Source organism: Toxorhynchites rutilus, chromosome 1 (genome assembly GCF_029784135.1).
Source record: "Toxorhynchites rutilus septentrionalis strain SRP chromosome 1, ASM2978413v1, whole genome shotgun sequence".
NCBI classification, from domain to species: domain Eukaryota; kingdom Metazoa; phylum Arthropoda; class Insecta; order Diptera; family Culicidae; genus Toxorhynchites; species Toxorhynchites rutilus.
Window position 1 is genome coordinate 121,362,697 of NC_073744.1, and position 16,714 is coordinate 121,379,410.

A 16,714-nucleotide genomic window follows, 5' to 3' on the forward strand; every position below is an offset into this window, starting at 1 on the left:
CCTTCGATTTGTGAAGTCATCGTTTGAAAAATCTAGGTTAATCTATTGTATAATATAGACCCAAAATAATAGAAATACAATGTCACAATCATTCGAATTCTCAAGCGCAAATGAGCTAATGTCTTCTAGAAACAATATGTATGAAGACCACTTCATTTTCAGAATTTTTCAGAATTTGTAATGAAAGTCGCTTTGTTGTTGAATACATTCGTACCACGTACGTTAGCATACTGAAATGTCTTCAAATATTTCATAATGTCTTCATAAAAAAATAAAAAAAATCAGGCGAAACACTAGCATATCCGCTTATGCGAGGATTTATACTATGCTTATTAATTCTTTTACTTATCCGGTTTTCGCCCGAAGCAAGATATACTCTGTTTCTGGTGGGAGTTGGGATGAATTCTGTATTATGAGCTACTACCAAGCAACCAGTTTTTTACATGTATGGCTCGCAGCAGTTTTCGACGAGGAAGCAAACATGTGGATACATGGAGGATAGAATATTTTAGCTATGTGAAACATGGCGAAAGATTGTTAAACAGAACTAGGAATATGACATTAAATTGTAATGCTTTGCTTGAAAATGATGTTTTTGTTTTCCCAAAAAACGACATTAACTTTTCGGACAACCCAATATGAGCTATCCTGATTTATCCTGATTTTTGTTTTCATTCTTCCTAATTTTTTCAAATTATAGTTGGCAACCCTGGACACCACACCACCATCACTCATCACACGGGGTGTTGGAGTATTCATATGAAAAGGAAAGGGAAGCATTTATCATGACAATGGGTGCTTCATCTAAAATTTTGGGCAAATCAAATACATACCTTTATCTATTCTGAACAAAATAAGCGTCAATTGATATCAGAGTTCTTCACAATAAATATCATTATTTAGTCCACGCATCAATTATGAATTGAATTTATGTAACATCAGCTATTATCTGCTTTTTGAACAAGTACTTAAATTGAATAGAGCGTGGCGGTGATGTTTAGTTACCCACATCAAAATACCAAGAATAGGTGTGAACTTTTCTGAAACTGCATCTAAAACTAATTTTTGAGTATTTATTTATTTGGTCAGTATTTGTATGACGTCGCCCCGCTGTGCACTCAGGTTCCCAGACTTCAATTGGCTACATGCACGAAGAAAAAAAATCATAGAAAGCTTCTTCCTATTCATAGAATGTTTTCTTTTCACGGGAAATAGCTATGGATTATTTAATAAAACTTGCAAAATGTGCATGAATTCATAGTCTCTGAGTTCATGTAACGTTTGCAATACGAACTAAATTTCTAGTTAGTTTCTGTGAAAAAATACTCTACAAATAAATCCCGTGCATGAAAAGAAACGAAACGAAAACAATGAATACTGTGACAACGGGTGGTATGTTTGTACACGTTGTTTTTGAATTATAAACATCGTGTTTGTTTACACATGTTTATGTTTGTGTATCATTGTTCGTGTTTGGAACAGACATCCAACACAAACGAAAAACATGTTCGTGTTCAAACAAAAACATGAAATTTTCACATCGCGTGGACATGTGTAAGTGTTTTTCGGAAAACTGGGAGAGAGCATATAGGGGAGACGGACAGGGTGGGAAAGTTGAACACCTATGTATAATTTTTTTATCCCATTTGTTTATTTTAGGCTCATTAGCATTTAGCCGTAACAAAGCCGAATTTTAATCGTGTACATGTCACATGTTTATTATATCTATAAATAGAACATAACACAGTTGCTATTTTTTAGTATTCCTTCTATACCATTGCATATGGTACATTTACACAGTAGCAATTTAGGCGTAAGAGTATACCTTCTGTTCTTCCATTATCCAGTTAGACCACTGGACAGCGGAGACAGTTGATATGATCATTGTTGAGTTATTAATAGAACAGCAGCCCGATGTTTCTTGCAGAGCAGAGCAGTTGTATGAATGAATCGCTCTTATTTCGACCGTGGATCGATCTCTATCGCTGATGATTGTTGCGTGGACATAGTTATTCTGTAACAACACAAAGATGGTAAATGGGGGCCCTGAGTTTTGAACTCACGATCGATCGCTTACTAAGCGAACGCACAACCAATGTGGCTACGAAGACCCTCCCCCATATGCATAGTTGATAAATTATTTTTTTTAATTTGCATGTATCAATATAATACCTTTGGCACTTACTGTGCACACCCTTCTGTTAAAATTGTAAATAAGATAAGAAAAAGTAATCTACAAAGAGCAGCTCGACGTATATTTTGGTTTGCAGAAAATATGGTCCTCATTTTTATCGAGTAGTTTTTTGGGGTATTTTTCGTTACGTGGGTGTTTTACCATCACTTTTCTTACAATTTATCGAATCAGCGGTGAAGTTTTATTATTTTCACTTCAAAAATATTGATGAAAAAAAATACTAATAAAGTCGGGTAAGATGGACACTCCACCGAAGGAAAAAAACATTTTGTTTTGAAAAACAATCTGATTATCTCTTCCTTTTTTTAACAGATGCCCACTATCTACGTTTGCAAGAACAATCAGATATCACGGACGAATCAGCAAAGCGGTTTTTGAAACCCATCCGAATTTGTCATTCCGAACGCGGGAAGCTATTTCAGACATGAAAAAATGAGAAAAAATTCAAGCCCTTCTAGGGGATTTTAGTTAAGCTTTTTTGTTCGATTATTTTTAAAACCTATTTGAAAACCTCTAAAAATTATCGGATTTTTTGAATTGATACCAAATTACCCAATTATCACATTGCTTTTGATGCAAAACAGCAGTAAATGATTATGAAGTACTTTGCACTTCTCGAGTTTCCAACGCTGACTAGCCATGACAACCGTGCCACGTTGATTTATGATCTGTGCGACAACTTCAACATGACAGTTTTAAATACTGGGGAAGCAACTAGGATACGGCTAGGAACCCTCCTGCACGGGCAAGCATGCTAGACATATCTCTCTGCTCTTCTTCATTATCCCTGGATTGCACATGGAAGGTAATCCAAGATCCCCACGGTAGTGATCACCTACCAATAATTTTATCGATCGCCAATGAATCAAAATCTAGTGAGTCAGTCGATATTGCGTATGACCTCACGAAGAATATTGACTGGAGAAAATTTGCAGAATTAATATCTGAAGCAATCATTTCGATGCATGAACTTCCTCCCCTTGAAGAGTATAATTTTATATCAAGTTTGATTTACGATAGCGCACTTCAAGCTCAAAAGAAACGTGTACCGGCTACCACTTTCCGACGTCGTCCTCCATCACTTTGGTGGGACAGGGGTGTTCAAAGGTCTACCTTGAAAAAACATCCGCTTTCAAAAAATTCAGGAAAACTGGATTAGTGGAATTGTTTCGAAAGTACCAAGCTCTAGAAGCGAAACTAAAAGGTCTTATTAAAGCAAAAAAGCGTGGATATTGGCGGAAATTCGTCAATGGTTTGTCAAGGGAGACCGCTATGAGTACTCTTTGGAATACGACTAGAAGAATGCGTGGCTGGAACCATACCAATGAAAGTGAGGAATACTCTGACCGTTGGATTTTCAAATTTGCAAGGAAGGTTTGTCCCGATTCTGTTCCTGCACAAAGCGTCGTACGCGATATTCCGCTCCAATGCGATTATGAGAATTTTTCTATGGTAGAATTCTCAATTGCCCTCCTCTCATGTAACAATTCAGCTCCGGGGTCGGACAAGATTAAATTCAACTTGTTGAAGAATCTTCCCGACTTGGCAAAACAGCGTTTGCTGAACTTGTTCAACAAGTTTCTGGAGCTGAATATTGTCCTGCATGACTGGAGACAAGTGAGAGTGATAGCCATACGAAAACCCAACAAGCCGGCTTGCGATTGCAATGTTATCCTGTATTCGCAAATTGTTAGAGAAAATGATTCTACTTCGTTTGGACCAAGGAAAGTGAAGTGTAAGGTAAAACGTAATGTCAGAATTGCCGTTCGGACGTATCCCGTAAGTTTGAACTTATTTACATAGATGGTATCCAAACAACACTAAACATTGACTACAGTTTCGCCGGCACGGTTGATTGTCGTTATGAACCAGCACAAAAAACAAAGCTGCAAATTATGCGCCAGTGGCGGTACCACGATCAAAGCACTCCCTGAATCACATTAGCCGAGCCAGCTGGCGGAAGCATATGCATAAAGGTTACTAGGTTACTATTTTCAACGACAACTGTTTATTTATTATACTGCTTCAAATACCTTCGAGGAAATCAAATGTAACCATACCAACGTAAGTAATAACATAAACAAATCCAAACTTTTCGTCTTGCCATTCCTCATACGTCTTTTCTAAATAGTGAAAATTACGAGCCACCTGTTAACTCCACCATCTTGGTTTGGACAAGTGGGTCGAAACGAACAATTTGCTGTCAAATACGCAGTTTGGCTTCCGCCGAGGTAAAGGGACGAATGATTGTCTCGCGCTGCTATCTTCTGAAATCCAAATCGCATTTGCTCGCAAAGAACAAATGGCTTCCGTTTTCCTCGATATCAAAGGGGCATTTGATTCAGTTTCTATGGAAATTCTCTCAGAGAAGCTTCATAATCGTAGACTTTCACCAATTCTGAATAATTTCCTGTACAATTTACTGTCAGAAAAGCACATGAATTTCTCTCATGGCAACTCAAAATCGTTCTCGTTTTATGGGCCTACCGCAAGGCTCCTGCCTAAGCCCCCTCTTGTACAGTTTTTACGTCAATGATATGGATGATTGTCTAACTAGAGACTGCACGCTGAGACAACTTGCAGACGATGGAGTTATTTCCATCACGTGTACTAATCCCGTCGCTCTGCAAAAGTCGTTGCAAGATACCATGAACAATCTGTTCACGTGGGCCCTCAAGCTGGGTATCGAATTCTCTACGGAGAAAACTGAAATGGTCGTTTTTTCTAGGAAGCACGAACCCGCCCAATTCCAGCTTTACCTATCCGGCAAAACGATCCAACACTCTATGTTTTTCAAATACCTGGGTGTATATTTTGATTCTAAATGTACCTGGGGGAGACACATTGCGTATTTGAAACAGAAATGCCAGCAAAGAATCAATTTTCTCCAAACAATAACCGGAACATGGTGGGGTGCCCATCCAGGAGACCTCATTCAGTTGTACAAAATAACGATATTGTCAGTGTTAGAATATGGCAGTTTTTGCTTCCGATCAGCTGCCAGGATTCATATTCTCAAGCTGGAGAGGATACAATATCGTTGCTTGCGTATATCCATGGGGTGTTTGCATTCGACACATACGATGAGTCTAGAAGTTTTGGCAGGAGTACCCCCGCTTACTCTTCGGTTCACAGAATTATCCTACAGATTTCTCATCCGTTGCAAGATCATGAATCCATTGGTGATTGATAACTTCGAAAATCTACTACAACTGACTCCTCAGTCAAGTTTTATGTCTTTATACCATGAGTACCTTACCCACGACGTGCACCCTTCACCAGGCATCTCCAACCAAGTTTGCTTCCCATACTTTTGCAATTCCTCTGTCATTTTTGATCTGTCCATGCAACAAAAAATCCATGGAATACCAGATCACCTACGCTCCAATGTTATTCCGTCGATATTTTCGGAAAAATATGGGAAAGTTGGATCTGATAAAATGTTCTTTACTGACGGTTCATACATAAACGGGTCCACTGGCTTCGGCATCTTCAATGAAAATTCCAGTGCCTCTTTCAAACTCAAAGATCCTTTTTCCGTGTATGTCGCAGAAATGGGTGCGATATACTATGCTCTAGGGATCATTGAAACACTGCTCATCGACCTTTATATTATTTTTTCAGACAGTCTCAGCTCAATAGAGGCAATCCGCTCAATGAAAGTTGATAAACGCTCATCTTATTTCCTAACAAGAATAAGACATCTATTGAGTGTTCTGGTCGAAAAATTATTCAAGATTACCTTAGCATGGGTTCCCTCTCGTTGCTCGATTCCGGGGAATGAGAAAGCGGACTCGCTAGATAAGGTGGGCGCTTCAGAAGGCACACTTTTTGAAAGGCAAATTGCCTATAATGAATTTTTTCACATTCCTCGTCAGGACACACTCGTTAGTTGGCAGCGCATGTGGAGTGAAGATGAGTTCGGTCGTTGGTTACACACGATTATCCCTAAGGTTTCGACGAGTGCTTGGTTTAAGGGATTGAATGTAGGTCGTGATTTCATTCGCGTGATATCTCGGCTCATGTCCAATCACTACAACCTAAACGCGCATCTCTATCGCATTGGGCTCGCAGCAAACAATCTTTGTGATTGTGGCGATGGCTACCACGACATCGAGCATGTTGTCTGGTCGTGTATCCGGTTCCATGCTGCTCGCTCTCAGCTCTCTAGAGCACTGAGAGCACAAGGCAGACAATCGGATATCCCCGTCCGGGATATCTTAGGTAGCCGTGGTCCTGATCTTCTGCTTCATCTATACCTGTTCCTCAGAAACGCCGATGTCAACGTTTAATGCTGGTTCCTTCGTTGTGTCCCTGTTTCATATCCCTCCTATCCGATCTATAAACTTTTACTTAGCGTTGATCGTACCCTTTTTCTCAATATTTAGTTTACAATTCGTTGATCTCCTCAACGCTCATCCATTGCACAAGCTACCGTTTACCCGTCGAAACGTGTACCGATTGGGAATTGCCCTTCAACATGTCGCGATTAGGTAGTGGCTCCAACATGACGCGCACTCTGTCACAACTACTCTCGTGGGGTACCATCCGTTAAAGCAGTCCTCGCAGGTCAAGCGTTGTCAGCATGCTGGTCGACCCTCCACTTCCACTGTAGCTCGATTATGATGTCTACGATTGTACACAGCGTTCCAGGTGCCCTCGTCACGACACATTTCCTCCACAATATTCCCAGCATAAAGGGCAGGTAGTCCCGCGCGCCTTGCGGTGGACCTGGGACAGACAAAAACGACGTGTTCCGGTGTTTCCTCCATATCTCCACACTCCGGACAGAGGGGTGACAATGCATGCCCTAACCGATGTAGATATTGCCTGAAGCAGCCATGTTCAGACAGGAACTGCGTCAAGTAAAAATTAACCTCACCGTGCTTTCTGTTCAACCAGGTCGATAGAACAGGTATCAGTCTATACGTCCATCTGCCGTTCTCTGCTGTATCCCATTCCTGCTGCCATTTGTCCATCGACTTCGCTCTCATCGTTTTCCGGATACCTCTGGTTACCTTGCGTTTGTAGCACTCGCTGTCTTCCGCCAGAGTGATGCAAATGGGAATCATCACACAGCTTCTGTCGAAATGGTCCTATAGGCGCTTACGACTCGCGTGGCCATGAGTCGGAATGTCCTGTTCAGCTTCCTCCGATTTCAGTGGGTTTCCAGAGCCGCCAACCAGGCCGCATGCATAGTCGACGTGCTGTTTGAAGTTTAGCTGGTTGTCGATCATAACTCCGAGGTATTTCTCTGCCCACCTCGAAGCGATATATCCTCCGACCGAGACTTCTGGCCGCAGCACTGCCTTGCGATTGCTCACTAACAGCACCGCAGTTTTATGATGTGCCATCTGGAGCTTTACACTTTCCATCCAGCTACCCATCGTGTCTACTGCCTCCATCGCCAACATTTCCACTTCTAGGGGGTCTCCGTAGCCACATTGGTTGCGCGTTCGCTTAGTAAGCGATCGATCGTGAGTTCAAAACTCAGGGCCCTCATTAACCATCTTTGTGTTGTTACAGAATAGCTACGTCCACGCAACAATCATCAGCGATGGAGATCGATCCACGGTCGAAATAAGATCGATTCATCCATACAACTGCTCTGCTCTGCCAGACACATCGGGCTACTGTTCTATAAATAACTCAACAATGATCAAAACAACTGTCTCCGCTGTCCGGTGGTGTCCAACTGGATAATGGAAGAACAGAAAGAATACCCTTACGCCTAAATGGCTACTGTGTGAATGTACCATATGTAATGGTATAGAAGGAATACTGGCGAATGGCAACTGTGTAATGTGCTAATTATAGATATGATAACCATGTGACATGTACACGATTAAAATTCGGCTCTGTTACAGCTAAAATGCTAATTAGCCTTAAATAAATAAATGGAATAAAAAAAACATTTCCACTTCCTGGAGCGTCTCGCCGATTACCGTTGTTACGATGTCGTCCGCAAAGCCCACGAACTGATGAGGCATCTCTTCTGTGCGAAAAGCATTAAGGTGGTGATGAATATACTACAACCTAATATGTAGTGCGTTTTTATAACAATAATATGTGAGTAAAGAATGTCAAAGGATATTAGCTGGAAATTAATATGATGCAATTTTGTAGATTCTTAGTGAATTGCTATCAAATAACCAGGGTTCCAAAGCAACGCTGAACACTGAATTTGTGAGCAGAGATTAAAGAATTATAGATTTGTTAGGAGTGAATTGAAATGAACATGTACTTTCAGCTTCAAAGCGATGTTCATAAAATAGATATAGAACCATAAAACTGCTAAAAGAACAGTGTTTTTTTTCTGACAATTAGATCTCTGATTTGCAGCATTAAAAATAACATTCAGCGGGTTAGTTTGTGGACATTATTTTCAAATCACTTTCTCAAAATAATATACAGCGTATAAAAAATTTTCGTGCAATAATGCAATACAAATATTTTTTTTTGTTATTTCTTCTGAGTTCAAGCTCAAACTTAATAAGAACAATTAGATACGCATATTTCGTTGCTTAATATGAATAATCCGTTCTAACCGAATCCGACATTGTATACTGTGATAATTCTGTCGCAGTCGAATGTGATAACAATTGCTGTTGTTGTTGTTGTGATGGCAACTGTGGTTGGAGATATTGCTGCTGATCGGATATACTCTCCTGCAACACTTCGTCCTTCGAGGCGGCTTGTTGCTCAGTGTGTACTTGCTGTTCTTCATCGTTACGCTTACGAACTCGCATCGGTTCCCGCCGATCTTGGTTGTGTACAGTTTTCATGTGCATTTTCCAACAGGGCTTCATAGCAAACGACCGTCCGCAAATTTCACAAACAAATGGACGCTCGCCGGAATGTTTTTGCTCGTGGGCTTTGAGGTAGCTCCTATAAATGCAGAAACACAATAACAAAAAAACGAACTTCCCACTAAAGGACACTCACTTGGATGTGAATTTCTTCCCACAGTATTGACACTCAACCTTCATGTTGGAATTGTGCATCATCACATGTCGTTTAAAGGTTCCTGCTCCCTTGATTGAACGATTACAAATACTACACTCATAGCGTAGGACCTTGTCTGAATGTACAACCATTTTGTGCTCCTTAATTCCACGCAACCCGTAAAAAGCAAGCGTGCAGCCTGGTACATCGCAGGAGTAGGGTCTTCGATCCAGATGCTTGTTCACATGCCCTTCAATTTCCCGCTTATGGACTAGCTTCCCACATGTTTCACATGTAACGTGATGTTTTCTACCGGAATTTTCCGATTTTACATAATATTTCCATGTACGCTTCTCTGGTACATCCTTTTGTTGCTCATTTGCCTTTCCATCATCTTCCTTATTCCGATGGCGTTTGACATGAGCTTCTAAATTATATTTTAATGCGAATCGTTTTCCGCAAATTTCGCACTCATGCGGGGTCAAACCTAAACAGGGTAATTATTTATCGTAAAACCATGTATACTTTATATTCTTACCCGTGTGGGTGACCATATGTGTTTGAAGTTGAGCTTTCCTTCGAAACTTACTGCCACAAACCTCGCAGGTGAATTGAGGACCTTCAGTATGCGTTTTAACATGTCTTCGAAACCATTCCACGCCTTTTATGTTACGACCGCAAATTTCACACACGTGATAGGTAATCTGGTGACGTTTACTATGAGTTCTCAAATCGTTTTGAGAGAAGTATGAACGCCCACAACCATCATAGTCACATTTGTACGGACGTATTCCGAGATGTTGATTATGATGAGATTCTTTAACAAAATGGGCCACTGTTTGGCCACAAATGTCACAAACGCTCGGATCAGACTTTCGAACCTTCTTGCGACGTGGCCCTCTCTTACCCGGTACCTTAGGTTCATGTTCATTGTCATATTCTTTTTGTGATGTATTTGATGTCCTTGCTCTTCGACGTGGTTTTCTATGCTAAAAGGCAAATATTATAGAATATAAACCTCATATATTGAGATTCACTACATCTTCATCGTCAGATTCCATGGTATGCGGATCACTTCCATCATTTTCACTAGGTATTGAAGACTTCCTAATTCTTGACCGTTTGTTGGGCTAAATTATGGAATGATAGCTTAGTTTCCCAAATTTTTAGAGGATATTACCTATATCTGCAAACTTACTTTACATTCCTCTTCGTTACGTTTTCCTTCACAAGCTGGAACTGACGAAGCGGAATCGGGCTCTTCTGGTCTGGAATCACTATCCACATCGCTCCCATCAATATCGATATCGCTCATCATCACTTCTTCCAATTCCGGCTGGAGTTGCACCTGAGAGCTATTATCCAGTAGTTCCTGTTTAATCATAGCTTCGCAAATAACTATTTCTGTTCTAAGCATTTTCGATCGTGGTCTCTCATTTTCTTCATTGGTCTCATTCTTCTTTGCCCTTTCGATTATCAATAGTGGTTTATTAGTTTCAATTTTTGTCTGCTTTGGGATGACGATCGTTCCGCTTATTGTGTTGTCCACGTTTGAGCGATGTTTAAGTATAATTTTCTCAGTCGCTTTCACTGCGTCTTGTTCCCGGCTATCCCAAAACGTGTCATACAAAAGGAAGTTATTCCGACTGTTGTGCAACTGATTTGTTTGTTTGCATACCGCCTGGAAACTCTGAATAATATCAATAATTGTCGCACAAACCGTGCATATTTTTGCCTGCTTCTCGCTTCGATTAATCTGGAATAAATATAGTATTATTGAAGCGCTCTCATTGATAATCACAACAACAAAACCTTTACTCCCAGTGCACTCAAGACTCTTTTGGACAAATCGTCCGTTTTAGTAAATATCTCATTTAACTGATACCCTTCAGCTGCATGAAAACACAATCGGCAACGAAGACGTCGTATCTCTTCAATCTCAGCAAAACCTCCATCCATTCTGCCGATTCTAGCAGATATTCATCCCAGACGAATTGAATTTGCTGCATATATTGAATACAAAAATAAATGCTCGAACGTTGTAGGTAAACAATGTTATTCTTTATATACGAATTGTCAATATGTTTACCATTGGATGCTGGATTCTGCTTTACACTCACTATTGGCGATCTAACGTACAAATCTACACCTAGGCAGCGTTGCGGTGAAAGTGATGATGGTTTTAAATTTTGCCATGTGAGCTTATGGAAGGTTTGTAGTTCTTTCCATAAATTACAATGTAATAATCATAAAAGATTATTTGATTGCGATGAGTTTGTAAGAAATTTAATTCTGCGCAATTTTATATATAAAATGTTATTTATTTACCTCTTTCAGTAGTGAAAACTAGAAAAATGTTTACAATGGTTGAATTAGAGAAGGAAATTCGAGAGCACAATCAAACACAAGTAGAAAAATGTACGAATCCTGCATGTGAGAACTACCTTGGAAAGCCCGGAAGTAAAATATACGTGATTTGTTTTTGAGTTTTAGATTACATTAGCATCATTTTCTTAGTTCAAAAACAAAATCTAGACGTCTCACCGATCGTTTACGTTTTGCGTTAGATCGCCAATTCATCTATGGATCGATTACATATTTAAATCATAAACAGATGTCACTACTTACTTACAAAAATTCACGCTGATCACTTGACGAATTTACGTTGGATTTACAACCAGATGGCGCAACGAGTAAAATGAGGATGTTTTTTTTTCGGTACGAAATTCGTTCAAATTTTCTAGAAAAATCAGAATTTATCTTCAAATTTCCCGGTTTCATGTATTCTTTTCACGCTGAAAAGGTTAGAAAATCATCATTTTACAATGTGCTATGTATATTACGAAGAATGGCTTGTTATAAGTATTGTAACTTTAATTTTTTTCAACTAAGTAAACGATGAATAGGGTGTTTTACGCTAAAAATACTGCAAATCCTTCTCGTATCGGCCCCTACATAATCAATGATATCAGCCAATTTGATATGATATCGATTTCATCGCAATTATCCATAGTATCAATAACCAGTAAGCATTATCAAACTTAAAATTTTCGAAGATTATCTATGACTTTGGTCAAATCGCGTGTTGAAACCATCGTCAATATACAAAACTACAACATTCTTACCATATACTGACGACATTCAATGACTGAAATGAATCTAAATTGAAATAAAATGAATAATCACCACCGAATCTTTCTTTTTAGTGCGTAAAATAAACAAACACCCTCACTTTTGTTGTTCTGAGCTCTAATGTAGATGTCGCATGAGCTGATTCAGCTTTGTGTAAATTCGTCAACTATTGACGAATTTACGTTGGATTTACAACCAGATGGCGCAGCGAGTAAAATGAGGATGTTTTGTTTTTTTGAGGATGTTTTGTTTTTTTTTGGCAAATTTTCTAGAAAAATCCGAATTTATCTTCAAATTTCCCGGTTTCATGTACTCTTTCCACGCTGAAAAGGTTAGAAAATCATCATTTCACAATGTGCTATGTATATTACGCGGGATGGCTTGTTATAAGTATTGTAAGTTTAATTTTTGACGTAGGATTACGTCTTTCTGGAACATATTGGGGTACAAATTGAAATATATGAAATATAATCGAACAAATCGTAAAAATTGTCCAATTTCAAACGCTTATTGCTCAGTCATTTCCTGTTGGATTGATGAAATTTTTGCGTCAATCGATTTCGGCACCCCATAACAATTTTTTCAATTGAAAAAAATAATATTTGTCATGAAACTAACTATCGAACAATTGAAAAATCTCAACCCCTATTCTAACAGAAATACCCACTTTTGATTGGTCGAAATTGACGACACATGCGGCGGGTTCCTAACAGAGACATCTAAACCAAGCTGCCTGGGGGAAAGCGACATTGCGAATACATGAAAGTAGAGGAAACTTTTGTTCCTACCGAGGTGTGTTCCCTAACAGAGACATCAAAACCATCAAAATTCACATTGGGTTGAATAGACACTCAGAAAGTAAAAGTTATAAAAGAAAATTACCTCTCTCATTTCAAGTATTTTTTCTCTATATTAAAGTAACATGTTTTTACTGATGAGAAAAAATGATGATTGTGCCCGGTATTGGTAATTATCTTATATTGCATTGGTGAGTTTTCTTTCTATTTCATTCATACATAACATAGAAGGCATCTCGTCTAGGGTCATCATATCTCATTCCACTTCGGCATCTTGTATCTGATACGCACCATCCAACGACTGTTTACCATCTTTCTGTCATCATCACTCGGTGGGGTGAACAAACAATACCCAACAACCAAACAAAACGGCCCTTTTGAGGGTCACCAAATCATTATCAAAGATTTTAACGATGTAATTCTTCAAACTTATCCAAAATCAACAGATAGTCTAACGGAATCCTACGTCAACTATGCGGTCGTGTCTCGGACACAACCCTACTGTGACTTTTTTCAACTAAGTAAACGATGAATAGGATGTTTTGCGCTAAAAATACTGCAAATCCTTCTCGTATCGGTCCCTACATAACCAATGATATCAGCCAATTTGATATGATATCGATTTCATCGCAGTTATCTATAGTATCAATAACCGGTATGCATTATCAAACTCAAAATTTTCGAAGATTATCAATGACACTGGTTCAATCGCGTGTTGAAACCATCGTAAATATACAAAGCCCTAACATTCTTACCATATACTGACGACATTCAATGACTGAAAAGAATCTAAATTAAAATAAAATGTATAATCACCACCGAATCATGCTTTTCAGTGCGTAAAATAAACAAACACCCTCACTTTTGTGGTTCTGAGTTCTAATGTAGATGTCGTATGAGCTGATTCAGTTTTGCGTAAATTCGTCAATTGGCGATCTAACGCAAAACGTAAACGATCGGTGAGATATCTGGATTTTGTTTTTGAACTAAGAAAATGATGCTAATGTAACCTAAAACTCAAAAACAAATCACGTATATTTTACTTCCAGGCTTTCCAAGGTAGTTCTCACATGCAGGAATCGTACATTTTTCTACTTGTGTTTGATTGTGCTCTCGAATTTCATTCTTTAATTCAACCATTGTCAACATTTTCATAGTTTTCACTACTGAAAGAGGTAAATAAATAACATGATATATATAAAATTGCGCAGAATTAAATTTCTTACAAACTCATCACAATCAAATAATCTTTTATGATTATAACATTGTAATTTATGGAAAGAACTACAAACCTTCCATAAGCTCACATGGCAAAATTTAAAACCATCATCACTTTCACCGCAGCGCTGCCTAGGTGTAGATTTGTACGTTAGATCGCCAATACCAAAAAAACAAAACATCATTTTACTCGCTGCGCCATCTGGTTGCAATTCTAACGTAAATTCGTCAATTAAAACCATCATCACTTTCACCGCAGCGCCACCTAGGTGTAGATTTGTACGTTAGATCGCCAATAATTTATCTATAATTTTGATCAATGTTTGATATTCGAAGACATCCGGCATCTCTGGTTCAGATGCCGGTTCTTCATTTGGTTAGAAAAACAATGAGATAAAAAGGAGCAGCATGGTCTGTTGCGAACTTAAATGTGTTGAACATAATTACCAAATGGTAATTGATGATTTGCCAGATGAGGTACGTTACATACATTGGATAATGAAAAACAATGTAATAATTAATAATGTCTGCTCATTCAGGTTTTTGAAATAGTTGTATCATTTTTGAACATCGAAGATCGCAAAATCGCATCTCTTGTTAGCCGTAGATGGTCGCATTTTGCATTTTCACGAAAAGCCATCGCAGATGTATTATTGGATATAAACTGTGCACGACAATCTGCACGGGATTTCTGGCATTGTTTGGAAAACAGTTCACGGAGCTATCGCAACATTGTTTTGAAGTGCTTCGACGATGAAGAAGGATATCTACTAAAGATTTTAGATAAGTTTTCAAAAACCTTATATGGACTAAGCTTCCAACAAGATGCTGATGCAAGAATATTGCGTACCAAAATGTCATCCAATTATTTGATACAACTATTGAAGAAGATTGAGAATGTACGTAGACTTGAAATAAGAACGATACTTGAAATTTCTGATTTCGTCGAGAACGGGATTCAATTGCCGATTCTCAGTCATTTGAAAATTATTTGTCTTTATACGCATAGTTTGGAGGAAGATTGGTTTAACTGGTCTATTGTTGCCCCCAACATCGAAAGCATAGGAGTACCACTGGAAGATGGATAAAAAGGGTTTCCGAACGTTATCGAATACTTCTCGAAACAGCTCATAACTTTGTCTATAGATGCCCGCTATCTAGAACGTGACCAGTTGAGTTTCTGCCAAAAAGAATTTCCCTCTCTTCGAAAATTTCGTCTTCTCTATCCCATTAACAATGCAATTGTAACGACCCAAGTGCGTGGACTTATTGAATGTTTTACTCGCCTTACAGAGATAAGTCTTTTCGATAACGCTATCGGTGTTGAAACTTTACAAACCATAGCAGATAATTGTAGCCAACTGAAGGTCATTAGTTTAGATACTAACATTGTACCTGGAACAACGTTCGCTCTGTTATCAAGATTGAGCAATTTGACTCAACTGATATTGCACAAGATGAGAGTCGAGCCAGCGATGATTATATCGGCTTGTTGCTTTCCATCATTACACCATCTGACCTGCCTATCGCTTCGTATCGATAGCCCAGAAGCATTTTTTGAACAAATTCAGAGAAAAATGCCAAAATTGATCACCCTGGAACTACTGGATCGCTTCCGTTTTGGAATTAATAACTTCAACAACAACGGCATTGTGTCGGCAGTTTGCAAAAACCTAGAGTCTACATCGATTATCATTGGTTGATTGGGTACCTTTTCATTTGCAAATTATTATACTAGGTTCAACACAATTCACCATCCGTAGGCTATTTGGAACACGTCTATTTTCAACGATCTCAGTTTGCTAGGCAATCTTACTGAGCTAAGATTGAAATGTATCGGATTGAATCCAAACTGCTTAATTCCACCCTGCCCGAGCATTAAGAAAATAATTATTGATGTCGATACGGTATTTCATTATATGCACAATATAAAACAATTATTAAACGATGAAGTTCAATTCTTAGCTGGTTCCACCTGTCACGGAAGTCCCCCCAACTGCCACTACTTCGCCAGCAGAGTTTATCTCGAATGGTTTCCCCGGACTGACAACTATTGAAATAGGTAAGTGCCAGCAGGATAAGACGAAAACATCGGAACAAGAAATCTCAGCATTAAAAACATATCTGAGCAAATGCATTTTTTATCGGAGGTCACAACTGAACATTGCAGAAAAAGATTATACGTCATTATTGTAGATTGATATTTATTATATAATAATGAAATTCTATTAGAATAAAATTCTTTTGGGTAAACCGATCAGTCATGTCATTTCATTCAAGTATCTTGGGGTCTGGTTCTACTCCAAATGCACTTATATTAAGTATCTGAGTAAAAAAAAACAGGAAGTGGGTTATATCTATGGTATAACCGCAATGGTGACGTAGGACTATCGTTGATTCAGTGATCATTTGTTTGAAGTTGAATCTG

At 38.7% G+C, this 16,714-nt stretch overlaps 1 protein-coding gene and 1 pseudogene across 1 annotated transcript; one reads left to right on the forward strand and one right to left on the reverse strand.

Annotated features, from left to right (window-relative positions):
• Positions 1-8,627: 8,627 nt before the first annotated feature.
• Positions 8,628-11,194, reverse strand: LOC129778469 (zinc finger protein 729-like). Its single transcript, XM_055785379.1, has 6 exons — positions 10,952-11,194; positions 10,338-10,895; positions 10,180-10,269; positions 9,678-10,128; positions 9,140-9,626; positions 8,628-9,082 (listed from the first exon to the last, which is right to left on the reverse strand). Exons 1-6 carry the CDS (start codon positions 11,096-11,098, stop codon positions 8,719-8,721), a joined length of 2,097 nt encoding a protein of 698 aa, XP_055641354.1. The 5' UTR covers positions 11,099-11,194; the 3' UTR covers positions 8,628-8,718.
• Positions 11,195-14,623: 3,429 nt separating this feature from the next.
• Positions 14,624-16,589, forward strand: LOC129761966 (uncharacterized; annotated as a pseudogene).
• Positions 16,590-16,714: the final 125 nt, after the last annotated feature.